Below are 17,813 nucleotides of genomic sequence, written 5' to 3' on the forward strand. Positions count from 1 at the left end.
TTCAACATTATTATTAAGGATCTATTAGGCATTTAGGTATTTTAAATATAGCTGTGTACAAGGCATAGAAGAGCCTTGCTTATGTTCAGGGTGTTTGATTGATTTTGGTGTATTTTTACCTATGTGAAAGTACACTCCGTTTCAACCACTGTAAGTAAAGAATTTTTTGTTTTGTTGTTGGGTTTTGCCAGTATGATGATTTTCATTAGTCTGATCTTTTAGCTACTGTGCTCAAATTTGTATCACATTGAGAGCATGTAATTTTTCTCTTGTTATTTTATATTAATTTTAATCCTGAGTTTGACTTTAGTTTCTTAGAGTGCTTAGTTATATTCCAGATATGTAAATGATAGACAGAAATTTAAGAGAATGTACAGTCACTAACCATTGGAATTAAGTTTTTCAATAAACATCTCCACTTCCTTTAATTTTTTTATTTAAATTTTTTTCAGGAAGTGCTATGAAATTTTAAATGTGCAGGTGTGTGTTGCAACTGTACATTTTCTTTGACAGTGGTGTTTTTATTGAAAAGTGAGATTGAAATCCTAAAAACTTAAGATGTGCTGAACATACATTGGTCTTAGCTATTTCTATTTTTATTTGTTATAATTATTGTCATTTTTATTAAATTCTGAATATGAAAGCAGGCATTTTAAATATTAAACATACTATTATTTATAGTTAATATAGTATTATTTAGTTTTACAGTTAAATAATCTTTTTATTTTCTCCTTTTCAGTTGTTTTAATCCATTTGCTCAGCCTAGTTAACAACTTGTAAGATAATTTGCCACTTCCCCTCATTTTCCTATTTACATTATTTATAAAACTTTTATTGTTGTGGTTTTGAAGATAGCACTGTACTACACTGCAGCACGACCATTCCCTACCGCATCCACCCTGTACTACAGCTGTGTCACAGCTATCATCTATTGTTTCTCAAGCTGTAATATCCGTCTCACTTGTGGATAAAACCCACCTTTTGATGATTATTTTCACCCAGTTCAACATTGATCTTTGATCCTATAGCAAATTTCAAATACTTTTTTTTGAGTTTTTTTTTTGCCAAAAATCTGACAAGATTGTATTGGGAGTCATCAGTAGTAACATCAGACTTTATTTCAGTGAATAAAGATGAAACAGCTGCTTGCCCAGCTCAGCACTCATTCAGTATAGGATCATAATGTTTTCCAGGTTTTTCTAACTATAGATATTTTTTTCCTTTTTCTAAGTATGTTATGGTTATCATTCTGTCATACAAGATAGATTTCTCAGCATTTCTACAAAAAAATGGATTGTCCACTTTAATTTATAATTTGTGGATGTACAGTATGTTCCTAAAAATGCCATTTTATAGTGATAACATTCTTTTTCTTGAGCTCATAATTTTCAAAGGGAATTTCACTTTTGATTTTACCCTTTCTATATTGTCTTTATTTATTATATGTTACCTGAGTATTTCCAGGCTGTCTTGGTTTCCACGTAGAATTGTCAAAAATGACCTGAAAATACTAAATGGAAAATTTCAGAAATAAATAATTCATTAATTTTAAAAGAATTTTTATTATAATATATTATTGTTCTGTTTTATTATTATTATTGTTAATTTGTCATATACCTAATTTATCAATTAAACAGTATTATCAGTATGTATTGGAAAAACATAGTACAGTTGTCCCTTAGTGTACATGGGAAATTGGCCCTAGGAACCCTCTTTAGACATAAAAATCTGCATATGCTTAAGTTCGTTATATAAAATGGCATAGTATTTGCATATAACCTATGCGTATCCTGCCATATATTTTAAATCTTCTCTAGATTACTTGTAATACCTAATGGGATGTAAATGCTATATAAATAATTGTTATACTCTATTATTTAGGAAATAATGACAAGATATAAGGTCTGTACATATTCTATACAAATGCAGGCATCCACATTTGATTGAATCCATAGATGCAGAACCCATGGATGTGGAACGCTGACTGTGTATATAAGGTTTGGGACTATCTGCAGTGTCAGGCATCCACTGGGAGTCATGGAACACACCTCCTGACTATAGTGGAGTAATTATATGTGAAAGACAGCTGGAGAGTTGAAGGAAGGAAGAAGCAAGCAAGGAGGGAAGAAAGGAAGGGCTGGTGGACAGAAGGGAGGAAGAGAGGGAGGGAGGGGGGAATTTAAAGTAAACACTCAGGCCCCACTTGTGAGGGACTGTCCTTAATGATGCTAATTTAACCTTCATTACTTAAAAAAGGCAATAATTTGTTTTTTTATTTTGGCTTTCTCACCAGCCTGTGATATCTGTTCCTCTTATTATGCCAAGTAGCAAAAGGAAAGAGGATGAGCTCTCTGTTGGAAGTGCACCATTGGCAAAGCAACAGTCCTATCAGGCCTCTGAATATGCCAGCAGCCCTGTAAAGACAAAAACACTAACAGGTATGTGTCAAAAAATGGTGAAGGATCTGTGGTTTTACTGTACTTCAGAATTAACAAGTTAGCCTGCACAATTTCGCAGATGTTGGCTACAGAAATGAGACTTCAGGAATGGAGACACAGCACTTTATTAGGTAAAACCACAGCAGTAATCAAGAGTACTAGCCTTTTTGAGGGGTGTTCATGTCCTTATCCTAGTTCCCTCAGGGTGGTATGAGGAGGGCCAGAGATATCTTTATACAGTGGATTGTGTTACTTGGGAGGAACCTGAAGTTTAAGGAAATTCTACAATAGAAGGTTTGCCTGCCTTTTTATCCAGAGGAAGACCTTTATTTTTTAAGACTCAAAACAAACTTGTCTTTTTCTCAGAGGGCAGATGACTATTCTCTATGCAGGTATCCTTAAAACAAAGCTGGGAATAAAAGGCTTCACTGCCTCTACTTGGAAGATACCAAGAAATAAGACACTCGTGGACTACTGACTACCAATAATATTGTTTCTTCCTTCAGTGAATTCTTGAAAACCACATTACAGTACATCTCAATCTTCTTTATTCTTCTTTCTCTCACATTCTCAGATTATCAATGCAAATATAAAATATAAGTATTCTTCTAAATTGATTTATTACATGTTGTGTAATAAAAGAGCATTTTATGATTTCATTTTAAATGATGGTTTTTATTCTTAAACTTCAATTTTTATGATGAGTCACATTTCTTTAGGTAATTTTATGTCTTTCCTTAAATGTTTAGCTTTTTTGTATAATTCATATATTTTCATCCATACTGGTAGATTTAAATATTCAAAAAACTTGATGTCACCTTTGAGTAATTGTGATCAAGATTTTGTTTTAAGTGAAATTAAGGTCAGAAGCATAAGACACAATCTCTACCCTTCTGGAATTTAAAATATGATTGTATATAAGAAAGATCAACATATGTAATTTAAGGAAAATCTAGTGTTACTTTCTTACTACACTTTACAACAATTTAAAAAATGCTGAAATTATTTTTGAGGAATTTTATATATATGTCTGTGCTGTTTCTTTTCCTAAAATAACACCTTTTGTTTACTGTGTGGAATCATTAGACTTTTACCCTGATAATATCTATAATCTCATTCTCTTGATATTTTATACTAATTAAAATATATATAATTACTAATATATCATAGATAATATGTAATTTGAATTGAGTTTTGAATGTAAGTTATACCTTATTTCCCGTGGCCTATAATTTGTATTGAGTTTTTGTTATAAAATTTTATCTTACTTCAAGAAGCTTGGGGGAAGCTTTTTCAAATTTTAGTTTCTTTTAAGCTGGCAATTTACATAAAGATTTATGAATATCACCTTCCTCCCTCATACTATGGGTTTAAACCCAAGGCCTTGAGCATGCTAAGTAAATGCTCTACCCCTAAACTACAACCTCAGCCCTTTTTACTTTTTATTTTGAGTTTGGGTGTCACTAAATTGCCATGGCTAGCCTTGGTCTTTTAGTCTTCTTGCCTTAGATTTCTGAGGAATTTGGATGATAGGCACCTACCATTACATACTACAGAATGTGTGGTTTATATGCCAATAGAATAAATTTATTTTTACCAGTGAGCATTTATTTATGAGGTGGTAGTCAGTGGAGGTACCCACCTATAATCCCAGTACTTGGAAAGCTGAGGCAGGAGGATCATAAGTTCGAGGCCAGCCTCGACAAGTTAGTCCAGCCCCTATCTCAAAATAAAAACCATTTAGAGGTGTATCTTAGTGCTAAATCTTGCTTGTCATTTGCTAGGTCTGGGATTCAATTCTCAACAAACAAACCATATAGTCTGGTTTCTTGCCTTAACATTTAATTTTGTTCTTTAAGTCACATAATTCATCTAAAGTAAATGTTAGTAAGATGATTAATAGCAATATAAAATGCTTAAGATGATAATACATGATACAGAACTATTAAGAAAATGTGATCAAAAACTTTGAAATGCAGCTTGCACAGAAAAATATTATGTAGGTTCCAGCACTCGCAGTGCAGAGGAAGGGGCCTCCTGGCCACCATTCCACCGCTCCCAGCCCAGAGGATGGGGCTTCCGGGCCGCAGATCCACTGCTCCCATCCCAGAAGAAGGGGCTTTTGGGCCACCGTTCCACAGCTTCTAGTGCAGAGGAAGGGGCCTCCAGGCCTCTGTTCCACTGCTCCCAGCCCAGAGGTAGAGGCATCTGGGCCACCATTCCACCACTCCCAGCCCAGAGGAAGGGGCCTCTGGGCCGCTGTACAACTGCTTCCAGCACAGAGGTAGGGGCCTCTGGCTGCTGTACCACCACTCCCAAGACAGGGGAAGGGGCCTCCCAGCCACCATTCCACCACTACCAGCCCAGAGGAAGGGGCTTCTGTGATGCCATTCCACTGCTCCCAGCAGAGAGGAGATGAGCCGCGCGGGTGCCAACAGCACGCCCCCTCCCGCGGCCACCCCGGTAAATGAGAAGAAATGTAAATAAGTCTCAAAACCAGACTTCCAGGTAACCTACAGCAACCCCACAGGGAAAAGAGATGGAACACTGTAATACTCAACCACCTGGACTCCCTGAACTGGCAACAAAAGAGGATCTGGAAAAAATGAAATCAAAAATAATTTCTCAGATAACAACAGAGATTGTGCTCATAGTGCAAGACATGATTGATAAATCTAGAGAGGAGCTGAGGAACATGATGGAATCTCAACATAGGAAACAAATAGAATCCATAAAACAGATGCAAACAAATTTCCAGGAGATTAAAAACTCCACTGAAAGTCTACGCGGCAGAATGAGCCAATGTGAGGACAGAATTTCAGATATAGAAGATAAGATTGCAATTAGTGACCAGGAAAAGAAAAATTGCTTCAAAATTGTAAGGGACCATGAGAAATCAATCCAGCAGCTGCTAGATGATGCAAAGAAGAATTAACATAAGACCAATTGGAGTCAATGAAGAAACAGAGAGTACAGACTACATAAAAAAAACTGTTCACAGAAGTGATGGCAGAAAACTTCCCAAGCAGGGGAAAAGAACTTGACAAACAGATAAGTGAGGCATATAGGACTCCAAATAGCCTTGATCAAAAAAAGCGTACGCATAGGCAAATAATTGTTAAGATTCCAGAAACTCAACAGAAGAATAAAGTTCCACAAGCAGTGAGAGAAAAGAAACAAATCACATACAGAAGAAAACCCATCAGAATCACAGCAGACTTCTCAGTGCAAACCCTCAAGGCATGAAGAGCTTTGGGTGATGTATTCTGAGCCCTAAAGGAAAACAGCCTCCAACCCAGATTGATGTACCCTGCAAAACTATCTTTCAAAGTGATGGAGAAATAAGATACTTTCATGACAAAGAGCACCTTAGGAACTTCATGAATACCAAATCACCACTCCAAAAAATTTTAGACACTATCCTAGGAACAGACATTGAGGATCACAACCCCAGGAAGCACAGCAGAATGAACCCATCTGGCATGACAAGAAATTAAATGTAAAGGGGGAGAATGCTACAAAAAGAAAAAGTCATGAAAATGATAACTCAGTATGTATCAGTTATAACCATCAATGTTAATGGCCTCAGTTCACCAATCAAAAGAAATAAACTGGCAGAATGGGTCAAGAAGCAAAATCCAACAATATGCTGCATACCAGAAACACACTTAATTCAAAAAGAAACTCATAGACTGAAAGTTAAAGGGTGAAAAACAATACTCCAAGTGACAGGAACTCAAAAAAAAGCAGGAATAGCTATCTTCTTTGCAGATCAAGTAGATTTCAAACCAATACTGATTAAGACAAAGAAGGACATTACATCCTTGTAAAGGCAACAATCCAACAGTAAGAGATGACAGTCATAAACATATATGCACCAAACACTAGTGAGCCAAACTATATAAAACAAATACTAATGGACATGAAAAATCAAATAAACACTAATACAATAGTAGTGGGGGACCTCAATACCCCACTGTCACAAATAGATAGATCAACTAGACAAAAAATAAGTAATGAAATACTAGAATTCAGTCAAACTCTTGAACAAATGAACTTAACATGTTTACAGGGTGTTCCGCCCCACAAAATCAGAATACACATTCTATTCAGCTGCACACAGGTCGTTCTCCAAATAGACCACATACTCACTCATAGAACATGTTTAAGTAAATGCAAAGGCATTGAAGGTACCCCTTTATATTATCAGACTATTGTGTGATGAAATTGGAGATCCATAGCAAAACAAACCCCAAGAATTTCATAAACACATGGAAATTGAACAACACACTTCTGAATAACCAGTGGGGCACAGAGGAAATTAAAGAAATCAGACAGTTTCTACAATTAAATGACATTGACAATACAACAAATTGGAATTTATGGGACACAATGCAAGCAGTCTTATGAGGGCAATTCAAAGCAGTGAATATTCATATAAGGCAAACAGAGCAAGCCCAATTAAACTAACTGATGCTGAACCTCAAGCTGCTAGAAAAAGAAAAGCAGGACATTATTACTGAGCATTATTTTGCTTTTATTTTTCTCTGTTTTCTGTAGTGATGAGTATTAATTTTTTAGTGAGAGGACTAAAGAAGAAAAGCTAGAAACAATGTAGGCATGGTCTATATGCCTGTAGTCCCAGGACTCTGGGGGACTAGGATGGACGGACTGTAAATTCAAGCTCATCCTATATAACATGGCAACTTATCAAGAACCTGTCTCAAAATAAACAATTTTAAAAGTTCTGAAAGTATAGCTCAGCATGAAGGCCCTCGGTTCAATCCTCAGTACCACAGAGTGGAAAAAGCTAGAAACATAATTTTTTATCATTAATAATATTTATAGATTATGGAAACAAATGCAATAATTTTATTTCACTGTGAACTGTGGATTTTTTTTTTTGCCTTAGAGCTCAGAATAACTGCCTTTTGTATATTAGTGTTTCCCTCTCTTTACACCCTTCAGATTTCCTAGACATATTCTTCTTGTGGAAGAGAACATCAGTATTTCACCAAATACAAATTTTTATTTAAGTTGAAAAAAAAGGTTAACAGCTATCAGACTTAATACTTATGCTGACCTTGCTTGGGGACTGGGAGGATTTATAGAGGGTAAAAAAGCCCCAGGCATAGCATTTATTCTTTGTGAACTATATGAATACATTCTATATGTATTTTAAAATGTTGCTGACATTTCTCTCCCCCCATGAGCGCCCACCATCTATACTTCTCTTGGGAACTTGCGGTAGTTTTCTATATTTTCTTGAGAATATTCTCTGCTAAACATTTTCTTTTCTTAGAATTGGGTTTTAAGTGTTTCTGTTTTAGTTTTGATTAAAATATATAATCTGTTTTTAAATGAATATATTTTATGATTTCTTTGAATGTGATACCTATATGCAAATGTACTTATTATTTTAACTAGTGTTTTAGATATTATATATATTTTATCATACACTGTAATGAACTTGCTAAGCTATTTATAATCCTTTGCATATCTTCACATACATTTGTGTGCCAGTTTATTCATATATTATTTTCTGTGTAATACCTAACATTGGTTTTGTTTTGTTTAATTTTTTACCATCTTAATGATTTTTAAATTTGCAATTCAGTGGTGTTAAGTACATTCATTTTGTTATGAAGTACCCATTTCAATTTTTGAACTGCTGTTTGCAGTGTAAAAATGTTAGTCTTACTTTTATAACAGAATCTCACTCCCCTGTTCAAAAACGATAGTCTCATTATATTGCTCAGGCTGGCCCTAAACTCCCAAGCTCTTGGACTCAAGCAGTCCTCCTGCTTCAGCCTCCCACACAGCTGGCACTACAGGGGTCTACCACTGTTCTCAGCTTTATGCCTAAATTTTTATTAAAATTTTTTTATTGTTATAGTCTTCTGATATGGTCCGATGTTGATCCTAAGTTCATCCCTAAAAAAGGTATATAATATTCTTGGCTCATGAAGAGCAAGTATTGCTGATACTGCACTGGCTTTGATTTTGCTTTTGGATTTTCAACAAGAGGCAGACTTTTCCTCTTCAAATCTCAGTTAACCATGTTAAGTAGCTAGCTGCACAGGGAACATATGTTTGATGGCTGGGAATGAGTTGGCAGCAGAACAGAATTATTTCAGTGATACCACATAGAGCAGGCCAAGGCCAAATAACAGTGTATTCTACACAAAGATAATATATCATCCTAAATACTCTTCTAGGGTATCTATATATCCATCATCGAACCAAGGAACCCCTAAAATCTACGACATATATTATATAAGTCAGTGTTCACTAGAGGAACAGAATACATATATATTAGACTTACAGTGGCTGCCTGCAGAGTCTGGCGTGAAATAATGCACAAGGGCATGTTGGAGACCCAAAGGATCCAGTCAAAAATCAAAGGCTTGGAGCTCAGAAACCAAAGAATCACGGAAAGGCTGAAGAGTGTGTGCTAGAAGGTTAGAGTCTGCCATAGAAGCCTGGAGATGTAGAAGACTGGAGCTCCTCTGAAGAAACAGAAGTGAGACTTCCTTCTTCTTTACCTTTTTATTCTTTCCAGGCTGCATGCCTCCTTTGTTTCACCCAGGCTGCACTTAGGGTGGGCCTTTCCTCTTCAGTTAGTCCATCATTCAGCATGCCCTGACCCAGTCAGTTGGGTGGTTTCTTAGTCAGATTGACCCCGCAGTTAACTACCACACTCTGTATTTTGAAATATTATATACCTTAACTTGGAAAATGATAAAAATGTCTATAATAGACACGAAAACTTTACAATCCAGTATGTTCCATAAATGATAATTATTAAAAATTTTGACCCTAAATGTTTATATATCACTTCACAATTTAGGAGATTCAAAGATGTGTGGAACTATCACTAGGAGGGAAATTAGCTAGTAGGAATAGAGTGAGAAATGACACTCTGTTAATCTTCCTGCCTCAGCCTCCCTAGGCATGTACTACCATGCCTATAATCCTTTTTTATTAATGACATAGCCAGCCTTGAATAACGAGTGTATGACAGTTTATTCATCTGCTATTTTCTCTGCAATATGTAACAAAAGTAGCCAACTTAACACCATGGACTAGCCAAACTTAAAACCATGGACTTCCTAAATTTGCAGTCTATTCCCATAACACTAAGATAGTGAGAAATTTTTCTCAGAGTTAACAAGATAGACTCTCCTGAGAAATACCTACCCTCTGTCTGTAATGAGCATGGACGGTCCTTTCTTTCTTTAACTGGTATCACTTTGCACAGTTAAAATCCTAGATGAGAACCAAAAATGGAGTATTCACTGTATTTTTTTCTTCAATATTTCCTTAAATATATTCCAGAATTATTGATGTTTCTACCAAAGTAAAAAATTTTTTTTCAAATTTTTTTTCAGGCATATAGGAGTATCTCTTATGCCTGTTTCTCAAAGTAAATTAAATATAAAAACCTAGGAAATCTTAAAGTACTTTGTTTATATTAAAAAAATGAAAAGTTTTACACTTATCTCTCTCCACTTCTTTCACCTTTTGTAGGATTTTTGAGAATGAACTTTGGTTATTAGATAGACTATTTTAAATGTTTTCTGACCTCAATTCAAAATTTGGTATTTTAAATCTAAGCAAGAGTTTAATAATATGGTTATATTTTTTGTGATTGAGGGAAGTTTGACTCAATATTTCAGAAAAGTCTAAATATCAGGGATTGAAACAAGATAAAATTTTGTCGTTTGTGTGGAAGCTTGAGTAGATACTCCAGAGGTATTATGGTCCTCTAGGATCGGATAGTTTTTTTATTCTGTTATGGGTGGCCTCCATTGCCAGGCTTGCTTTGAGACTTACTACGACTGTTTCAACAGTAAGCAGAAATGGGTAAAGGGAAAGAAAAGGGTACTCCTTATCTCTTTAAAAATTGTCCATGCCCCACTTTTGTTTATATACTCTTGGCCAGAAGGTAGTCACATAAAATATAAGAAAAATCAAAGTACTAAGGAATTTTGGTTTAGAACTAAAAATAATTTTTCTCACAGTGTACAAATGAAAAAAACCCAATTTCTAAATCTATATTTTCATTAAATTTTCTGATGGCTTTCTGAATATTTTCAAATTGTTTTTATTTTAGATGTGCTATCACAGATATACTTCATTTTACTTTGAAACATTTTCTATTCCTTAAAAGGCAAAAATATTTCTTAAACCACACTTTATTCTTGAGAATAAAATCAAGTACATGTTTTACATTAATATGTACTCTCGTTTTAATTTTTCCAATGAAATTAAGTATCTCATTAATCAAAAAGGAATAAAATTTTAAGTTAAACTACATGATTAAAGCAAGCAACTTTTAATATATATACATAAAAACACAAAAATGTATTTCTTCTATATTAATACTAATTCCACACTATAATTAGGAACATACCTGGTCAACATTCAAAGTCAAATTAAGGACGGCTTGAACATTTTTACATGATTAATTATATTGAGGTGACTCATTTTGCTTATGATCTGCTGTTCTTAAAAATTAGAGATTCAAAATATATCAGTGCCTTGGGAAATTATCAGCAAAAATTGGAAGTCTCCTTAAAAGCATCTTAAAAGGTATACTGCTTGTGATTTAAATGATTTTTAAAAATTTTAAATGAATTTCAAACTTGGGACTCACGTTAAAGTGACGAAAAAATTAGAAGGTAAAGTATAAGGTTGTATTTCTTTTTAATAGAAGGAATTACCCCTGTATATGAAAAATAAAGGGTGTGGCTTGAGAAAATTATATATATTCCCTGATCTCTTACACTCTCTTAAGAAAAACAATGCTTGTCCTACATAAATAACTTCCTTGTGGAGATAAAAATTAACTATTGATCTATAATGATATTTGTTCTTATCTTCTTATCTGTGTCTCAAACAGCCAATTCTTTGAAATATTAAACCATTCTGCATAAGATTTTATATACTGCTCACTTGGGATCTTGCTATATAAATTATTCTCAGTGTTAGCTTTATCTCCAATTTTGCCTTTTGTTCTCCCTGCTTTACTGTATTTATAGATATACCGTAATGTCTATATAATTAAATTTCTTGAGAGTTGTGTACCTAGGCCCTCCCTGCTTCTTCAGTTCTCATTCATTCCTAACAGCTAAGGCCAAGTTCCCTGGCCAGTTGACCTCATACTAACAGCCTGTTTTCTCAGGCTCATGATGTTTTGATGATTGTGTAGTTCACAGTTTAAACTGAGAAGAGTATTGGCTGAGGTAGTACAGGAAATCTTGGGTAAAGAAAGGATCAGAAGAGTAAAGAAGTTAATAGCATCTCCACATCTGCAGACTCAGGATAATGATCAGTGAATGTGTTAATGGAAGGACTTAGAGCCAGGTGAACTCAGGAGGCAATAAGTTTGAATACTTCTTGAGGAACTAAGCATGGAATTAAGTTTAAAACATTCTGCAGATGTGTGCTGCCTGGATAAATGATGTTGCCAGGGCAGGACATGTACAACTAGTAATATATTGCCTAGATTGCCCCCTAATTGTTAGGTGATTCCTTTACTAGGTAATAAAACATTTCTAAATTAGAAAGAACTTTCCGATTATAAAAGACAAATTATATTCAAGAAAGTAGAGCACTAGTATTTGATTCACATAACCAAAATGGTCAGAAAAGGCAAAAATGAATCTTTTCTTTGGATTGACTTAGTACCAGAGACTGCACTATCAGGACTTTGTTCACAGTGACTTAGATTTCTCTACTGAACACAGTGTACTTGGCTGTGGTTCCTCTGAACTCAAATACTTGAGTTTGTTTGATTAAAGTGAAATGATTTTTCTTGCTATCTATTGAAAATGTACCTAGAGAGATTTTGCTTGACTTGTCTTGGCTCATGTACTCGCATATTGAACAGTCACAGTCGCCCACAAGGTTAGATACTATTTTTGGTCTAGTTTCATAGCAGGTTAGGGCACTAATATTCAGGAGCATGAGATGGAATGCTAGAAAATGAAAGGATAGCAGAAAGTTGCCTGTAAAGATAATTTCTGAGTGTTAATCATCTATTCCAGTTTGTATCTACTAATTTTTCATTTTACAACGCAGTCAAAACATGATTATATAATACTTGGATTAAATCACATTCACACATTTCTGTTTTAATTGGAAGAAAATAAATGGATTGTGAAAACATTGGATGCAAGAACTAGAGGTCAAGGGAAAAGAATCTAGCAGACATATAAAATGTTTTAGATAGATTGCAGACTTCACAAGTTTTTTGTATTTGTTTTTTTGTGGTGATAGAGATTGAACCTAGGATGTTGCACGTAAGGGTTTAGCACTCTACTACTGTATTGATCTGTAACTCCAGACTTTTTGTTTTACTTTTAACCTAGAGTTTATTCAGTTAGGGAGAAGGAACCAAGATGAATTTTTGTTGTAGATAATTTTGAACAATTCCGTTCTGCTTTGAACCGCTTATTAATTTTCCAACTTTATCTGTTTCATTATAAAGAAGTTTTCCCTAGAAATAGTTAATTTGTGTTTTTATAACATATGATTTGAACTGTAGTTCAATTAGTTATGCAGTGCCTTTAGAACATATTTTGATGTTAATAAGCACATTGCAAGTTTTTAAATATGGAGTATATTATTCTAGCTTTTATATGAACTGGCAAGAATTCAGCAAAAATTCAACCAAATTGTTTTGTATGCAGTGTTTTCACCCTCTTTTAGCAGTTAGAACAAGATTATAGTTTCCAGATGAAATTTCTGAATGTCACATAGTGATGACATGTATTTTCCTGGTTGGCTCAGCATGAGATGCAATTTTGCATGCCATGTCACGCTGACTTGCAGAATCCAAAAGTCGTTATTTCCCAAGGGGCTTTCAAGAGTGATAGTATCAAATATAGTTTGTATTTTGATGAAAAGTCATAAGCATTATTGCAGTTTTATGGCAAGTTGCTTAGAGCTTTAAATATTATCTAACCTTTAAGTCAGTAGACAAGGGACCATAAAGTTAGTATTTGACCATATTCCCACTCTACTTCAAACTAACCTCAGACAACTAGATTTTCTTTGAAATGGTATATATCTGTTTATGAAATACATATATATACATATATATTGCACTTTTGTGTTTTATAGCACCCCACACATATGATAAAATTCCTTAAAATGAGAAAATACTGTTCAGAAGATAAAGATTATGTTTTTCGATGTTTGAATTTTAAAAGGAAAGCTGTACACTTCACGCATAATGAAGTTTTTTTATCAACAGCTCTTGAAATGTAATTTTATTACTTTTCTCCTTTGGATTGTAATCATCTGTAAGTTGCCTCAGTATATTAATGTATGTCTACATAATATTTATTTAACACCGATGTGCTTCCTTCTCTTTTGTATTTATTCATCTGACTTCTTTTTCCCGTCTTCTTTTTCTCACTTTTAAAGTGTCTTGTCCATTTTTTGACAAATCTCTCTAAGCAGATCTTACAGGCTGCTCATCTAACGTGTCTTCTTACTTCTGTCTTTTTAGATATATGTAACTGCATACCTCTTCTCTACCACCATTTACTGTACTACTTCATCTTGAAGTCTGTGGTCCCCCCATTCCTTAACCTGGCCAATTTCTCCTGTTCCTATCCATTCTGCCTCCAAGTAGTATCTTGAATCTTTTTGTGTTTTTGTATTCTGGGACTCTAGGCATAACCCTATTATTTCTTGTGTAGAATAATGCAGGTGTTTCCTTATTTGCCTCACTGCTGTCATTCTACTTTGTCTAATCCTCTAGTCTCAGTTACCCTATTTCATTGTATATATGACAGAAAAAGTCATTGTATTGAAAAATTCAAATTAGACTCTGCCGTTCTTGCCTAAAGCACACTAGATGTTTGGTACTGCACTTAAAATGAATCTAAATTGCTTATCAAGGCTTACAAAGTTAGTCCTAGTCTAACCTCTGTCACATTCTTCCATTTTTATTTTCTGTCAGTTTTCCTTACCCTGATCCTCTTTGGTTTCTTCATTGTTATTTTTTTTGCACAGTATTTTCTACATATTTGTTTTTACTGTTTCTATTGCTCTTCTCTTAGCTGTGAAGTTTCCATATTCCAAGCCTCAGTTTAGGTGTTACCCTTTCAGTAAAGAAACTTTCCCATCAGTATACACATACCTCAAAAACTAGGACTAGAGGTCCCATTTGACCCAGCTCTTCCCCTCCTGCGTATCTTCCCAAAAGAATTACACCACAGCAATACATATGCACCCATGTTCATAGCAGCACAATTTTTAATAGTTAAAATTTGGAAACAGCCTAATTGCACATCAATTGAAGACTGGATAAAGAAAATGTGGTTTTATTTTTATAAAATGGAGTACTGCTCAGCCATAAGGAATGTGAAACTAGAGACATTTATAGCTAAATGGTTGCACATTGAGGCCATACTCTTAAGTGAAATAAATGGGCACACATATAAATACCAAATAGTTTCTCTAGTGTGAAAACTGAAATTGTAAATAAGGACTAAAAGGTATAATAGATAATGTGAAATAGGAAGAAAAGGGGCAAAGGAGAAGGGGAAGTGAGAGGGGTAGGGGAAAGAAAAGAAGGGAAAGGAATATGAGAAAATGAAAAAATGGAAACAGTCTTTGTAAATAGGGAGGAGTGGAGGGGTTGAAGGGAGGGCAGGGGAATGGGGAAGAAAATAAGAACCAAGATATATTATGTAAAGGTACAGATTCCCAGTAATGAATATCAGCATATTGTATACCTAAAATGTACAAATAAAATTAATGCATTTTTTAAAAAAAGACAATTTCCCTGTTTAGTCTTTTAAAATATGTCTATGCCACTTGCCTAGGATTCCCTACCTTAGCGTCTTTTGTCTTGTTCTTATAAAATTTACCATGTTTCTCTCCATAACCTCCTTTGGTCTCCTTTCAAATATATGTCATGGATCATATCTGCCTTGCTCACTTTTGTATTACCAGTATAACACCATTGCTAGTGTTGAGCAAACATACTGTAAATAGTTGTTATGTGAATGAACAAAACCTTTTTTTCTCTTGTTATTTTTTTAAGAGTATAAAAATTATATTCCTTAATCACATTCAATTCCTGTTCTCTAATTGGTTTAAATTTATGTTCTATCTGTTCTTATATCTTTTCCCAGATTTTCCAAGGATATTTATTGAATATTTACAAGTTAGCAGCTTGTGATACAACTTGAATTCGTGTACATAATGTTTTAGAATATTCCTGTGCCGGGGGTTTAGCTCAGTGGTTTCACCGCCTGGTGTAGAATATTCCTGTCCTGCCAGAAATTTAGATATGGTTTAAAATATTGAATTATGAAAAAGGTAGTCCAAGTGCAGCCCAAGACATTGAGGTAAAATTGTATTGATAAATATAACTGTAAGTTCCTGCAGTGTTCCCTGCTCTGTGATAAGTGCTTTGGACAGTTCCATGAAGTATATGACATGACTTCTATATGATAAACTTCTAGGTTCTAACTAGATAGAAAAATAATGTGCTTTCTGGTAGACTTGGTGGAACTGAGGGAAATTTAGGTATAGAAGCTTTCGCTAAAGACAGTAGGAATGTGGCCAGATGGAAGTTGTGCAGATCTCCCACCAGATCTCCATTCTTTGGTGACAAGAGTCTGGGTGATAAAAAATGTTCTTAGATTTTTGGGCTTCATCTGATGCCTGATGTAAATGGAACATAAAAGGCAATTAACTCTAGGGTTTGCAAAGCACAATTAGGTAGTCAACCTGTGAGTATTGAGAATTGGAAAAATGTAGGGTTGTAGTCTTTCTAGCATCACTCAGGTCGAATACTATTATTCCAATGTGTGCGTGTGTGTGTGTGTGTGTGTGTGTGTGTGTGTGTGTGTGTGTACTGGAGATTGAATCTAAGGCCTTGCCACTGAGCTACATCTCTCATTCTTTTTAAATTTATTTTGAGAGAGAATCTGGCTGAGCCACTAAGCTACCGAGATTGAGCTTAAACTTGCAGTCCTCCTGTCTCAGCCTCTCAGAGTCCAGTGATTATAGGCTTGCTGCACTACTACTATTCCAATTTTATAATACATCTATATATGTATGTATGTATGTGTGTGTGTGTATATATATATCACAACTTTTAGACTTTATTGATGAAGTGTGCAAATTGTAATTTTATTTTTCTGTAGTGTAATACAGATTTAATTTATCTTTAATAATTCTACCATGTTAAGTAAAATAATATAAGATCAATAAGCACCTCCCAGTTAATTTTCAGCAGGGTAATATTTAGAATATGACTCTATTAGTCTGGATACCGTGGCATCATCCCCTCTCTTAGGAAATGAAAGATTCTAGAAGTATCTATCATTGAGAACCTCAGTTAATAAATCTCTTAATCTCCATGTTTTAGACAAGGACTGCCACAAAATAGGCAAATAGCAGAACTTATTTTTCTTGCTTTCCTCTTAAGGGGGAAAGAATCAGCCCTTAGGTAAAGTATCATTAGGTAATTAACACTGAATGAAATATTTGAATTTATGATGAACAAGATTTCCTTCTACCTTTCTTTACCTCCCATCCAAATCAGTCAATCAATTCATTCATTCATTCATTCATTCATTCATTCTAGTAGCAATCCGATTAACTAAAGGTTTGTCAGTTATATTTTTATAATCCATCATTTAGTTTGTATTTAGTTTCTTTCTGAACCCATGTAACAAAAAAACCCAAAGGTTAGATAATGGCTTAGCTGCAGAAAGGTAGAGTGTAAAGTGTGCTTGTAAATCTTAAATATCAAATATTGACACTGATTTTATAGTCCTGCATAAAAATTAGCTTTATTGTTTTATAGAAACGTTTTGAATAATTTCATTTTTTAAATTAACCTCAGTTCTGAGTGTAAAATATTGGAAAAAAAGAGTTGCAGCTGCAAGGAAAAGATGGCCTACTCCAACCTGTTTTGTGTTTCTCCAAGGATCCCAGATACTCTCTGTATATACTTTGGCTTCTTTTTTACCCTGCTGTATCATTTCTGATGGTGAAAATATTAGCTGGATGTGCTAAGAAAGTCATGGAAGTTCAAACATTTTGTTGTAGTTTTTGTTTGTTTTGACTGATTTTGGAATTGAGACCAGAGGGAGAAAATTTTAGTGGCTCAGTGAATTAATATGGTAGTCTGCATGTAACTTGAAGGGTACACTTAAGAAACATTCATACCTGCTTTACTGCTTAGAACAAGATGTTAATGTGTGCATGCTCTGTCCTGCCCCCTCTTCCTTTCCTACTTTTCTCCCTTTCTTTTTCTCTCCTTTTTTTATTTCTCCATGAGGGACTACAGCATCCCTGATGTTTCTCCTTGATTTTTCAGTTACATTTAGCCAGCTT

General features: G+C 34.5%; 1 protein-coding gene across 9 annotated transcripts in view; it reads left to right on the plus strand.

Annotated features, from left to right (window-relative positions):
• The window catches only part of Vps13b (vacuolar protein sorting 13 homolog B), a 728,055-nt gene that overhangs the window by 272,422 nt on the left and 437,820 nt on the right, over positions 1–17,813 (plus strand). For all 9 annotated transcript variants that reach the window (XM_087190742.1, XM_087190740.1, XM_087190746.1 and 6 more), the window contains one exon: positions 2,294–2,438. In XM_087190742.1, the coding sequence (XP_087046868.1) occupies positions 2,294–2,438 (145 nt within the window). The remainder of the gene's footprint in view (positions 1–2,293; positions 2,439–17,813) is intronic.

Source organism: Heterocephalus glaber, unplaced genomic scaffold, assembly GCF_053883595.1.
Source record: "Heterocephalus glaber isolate CG9 unplaced genomic scaffold, H.glaber_assembly_v1.0 deba00001555, whole genome shotgun sequence".
Lineage (NCBI taxonomy): Eukaryota > Metazoa > Chordata > Mammalia > Rodentia > Bathyergidae > Heterocephalus > Heterocephalus glaber.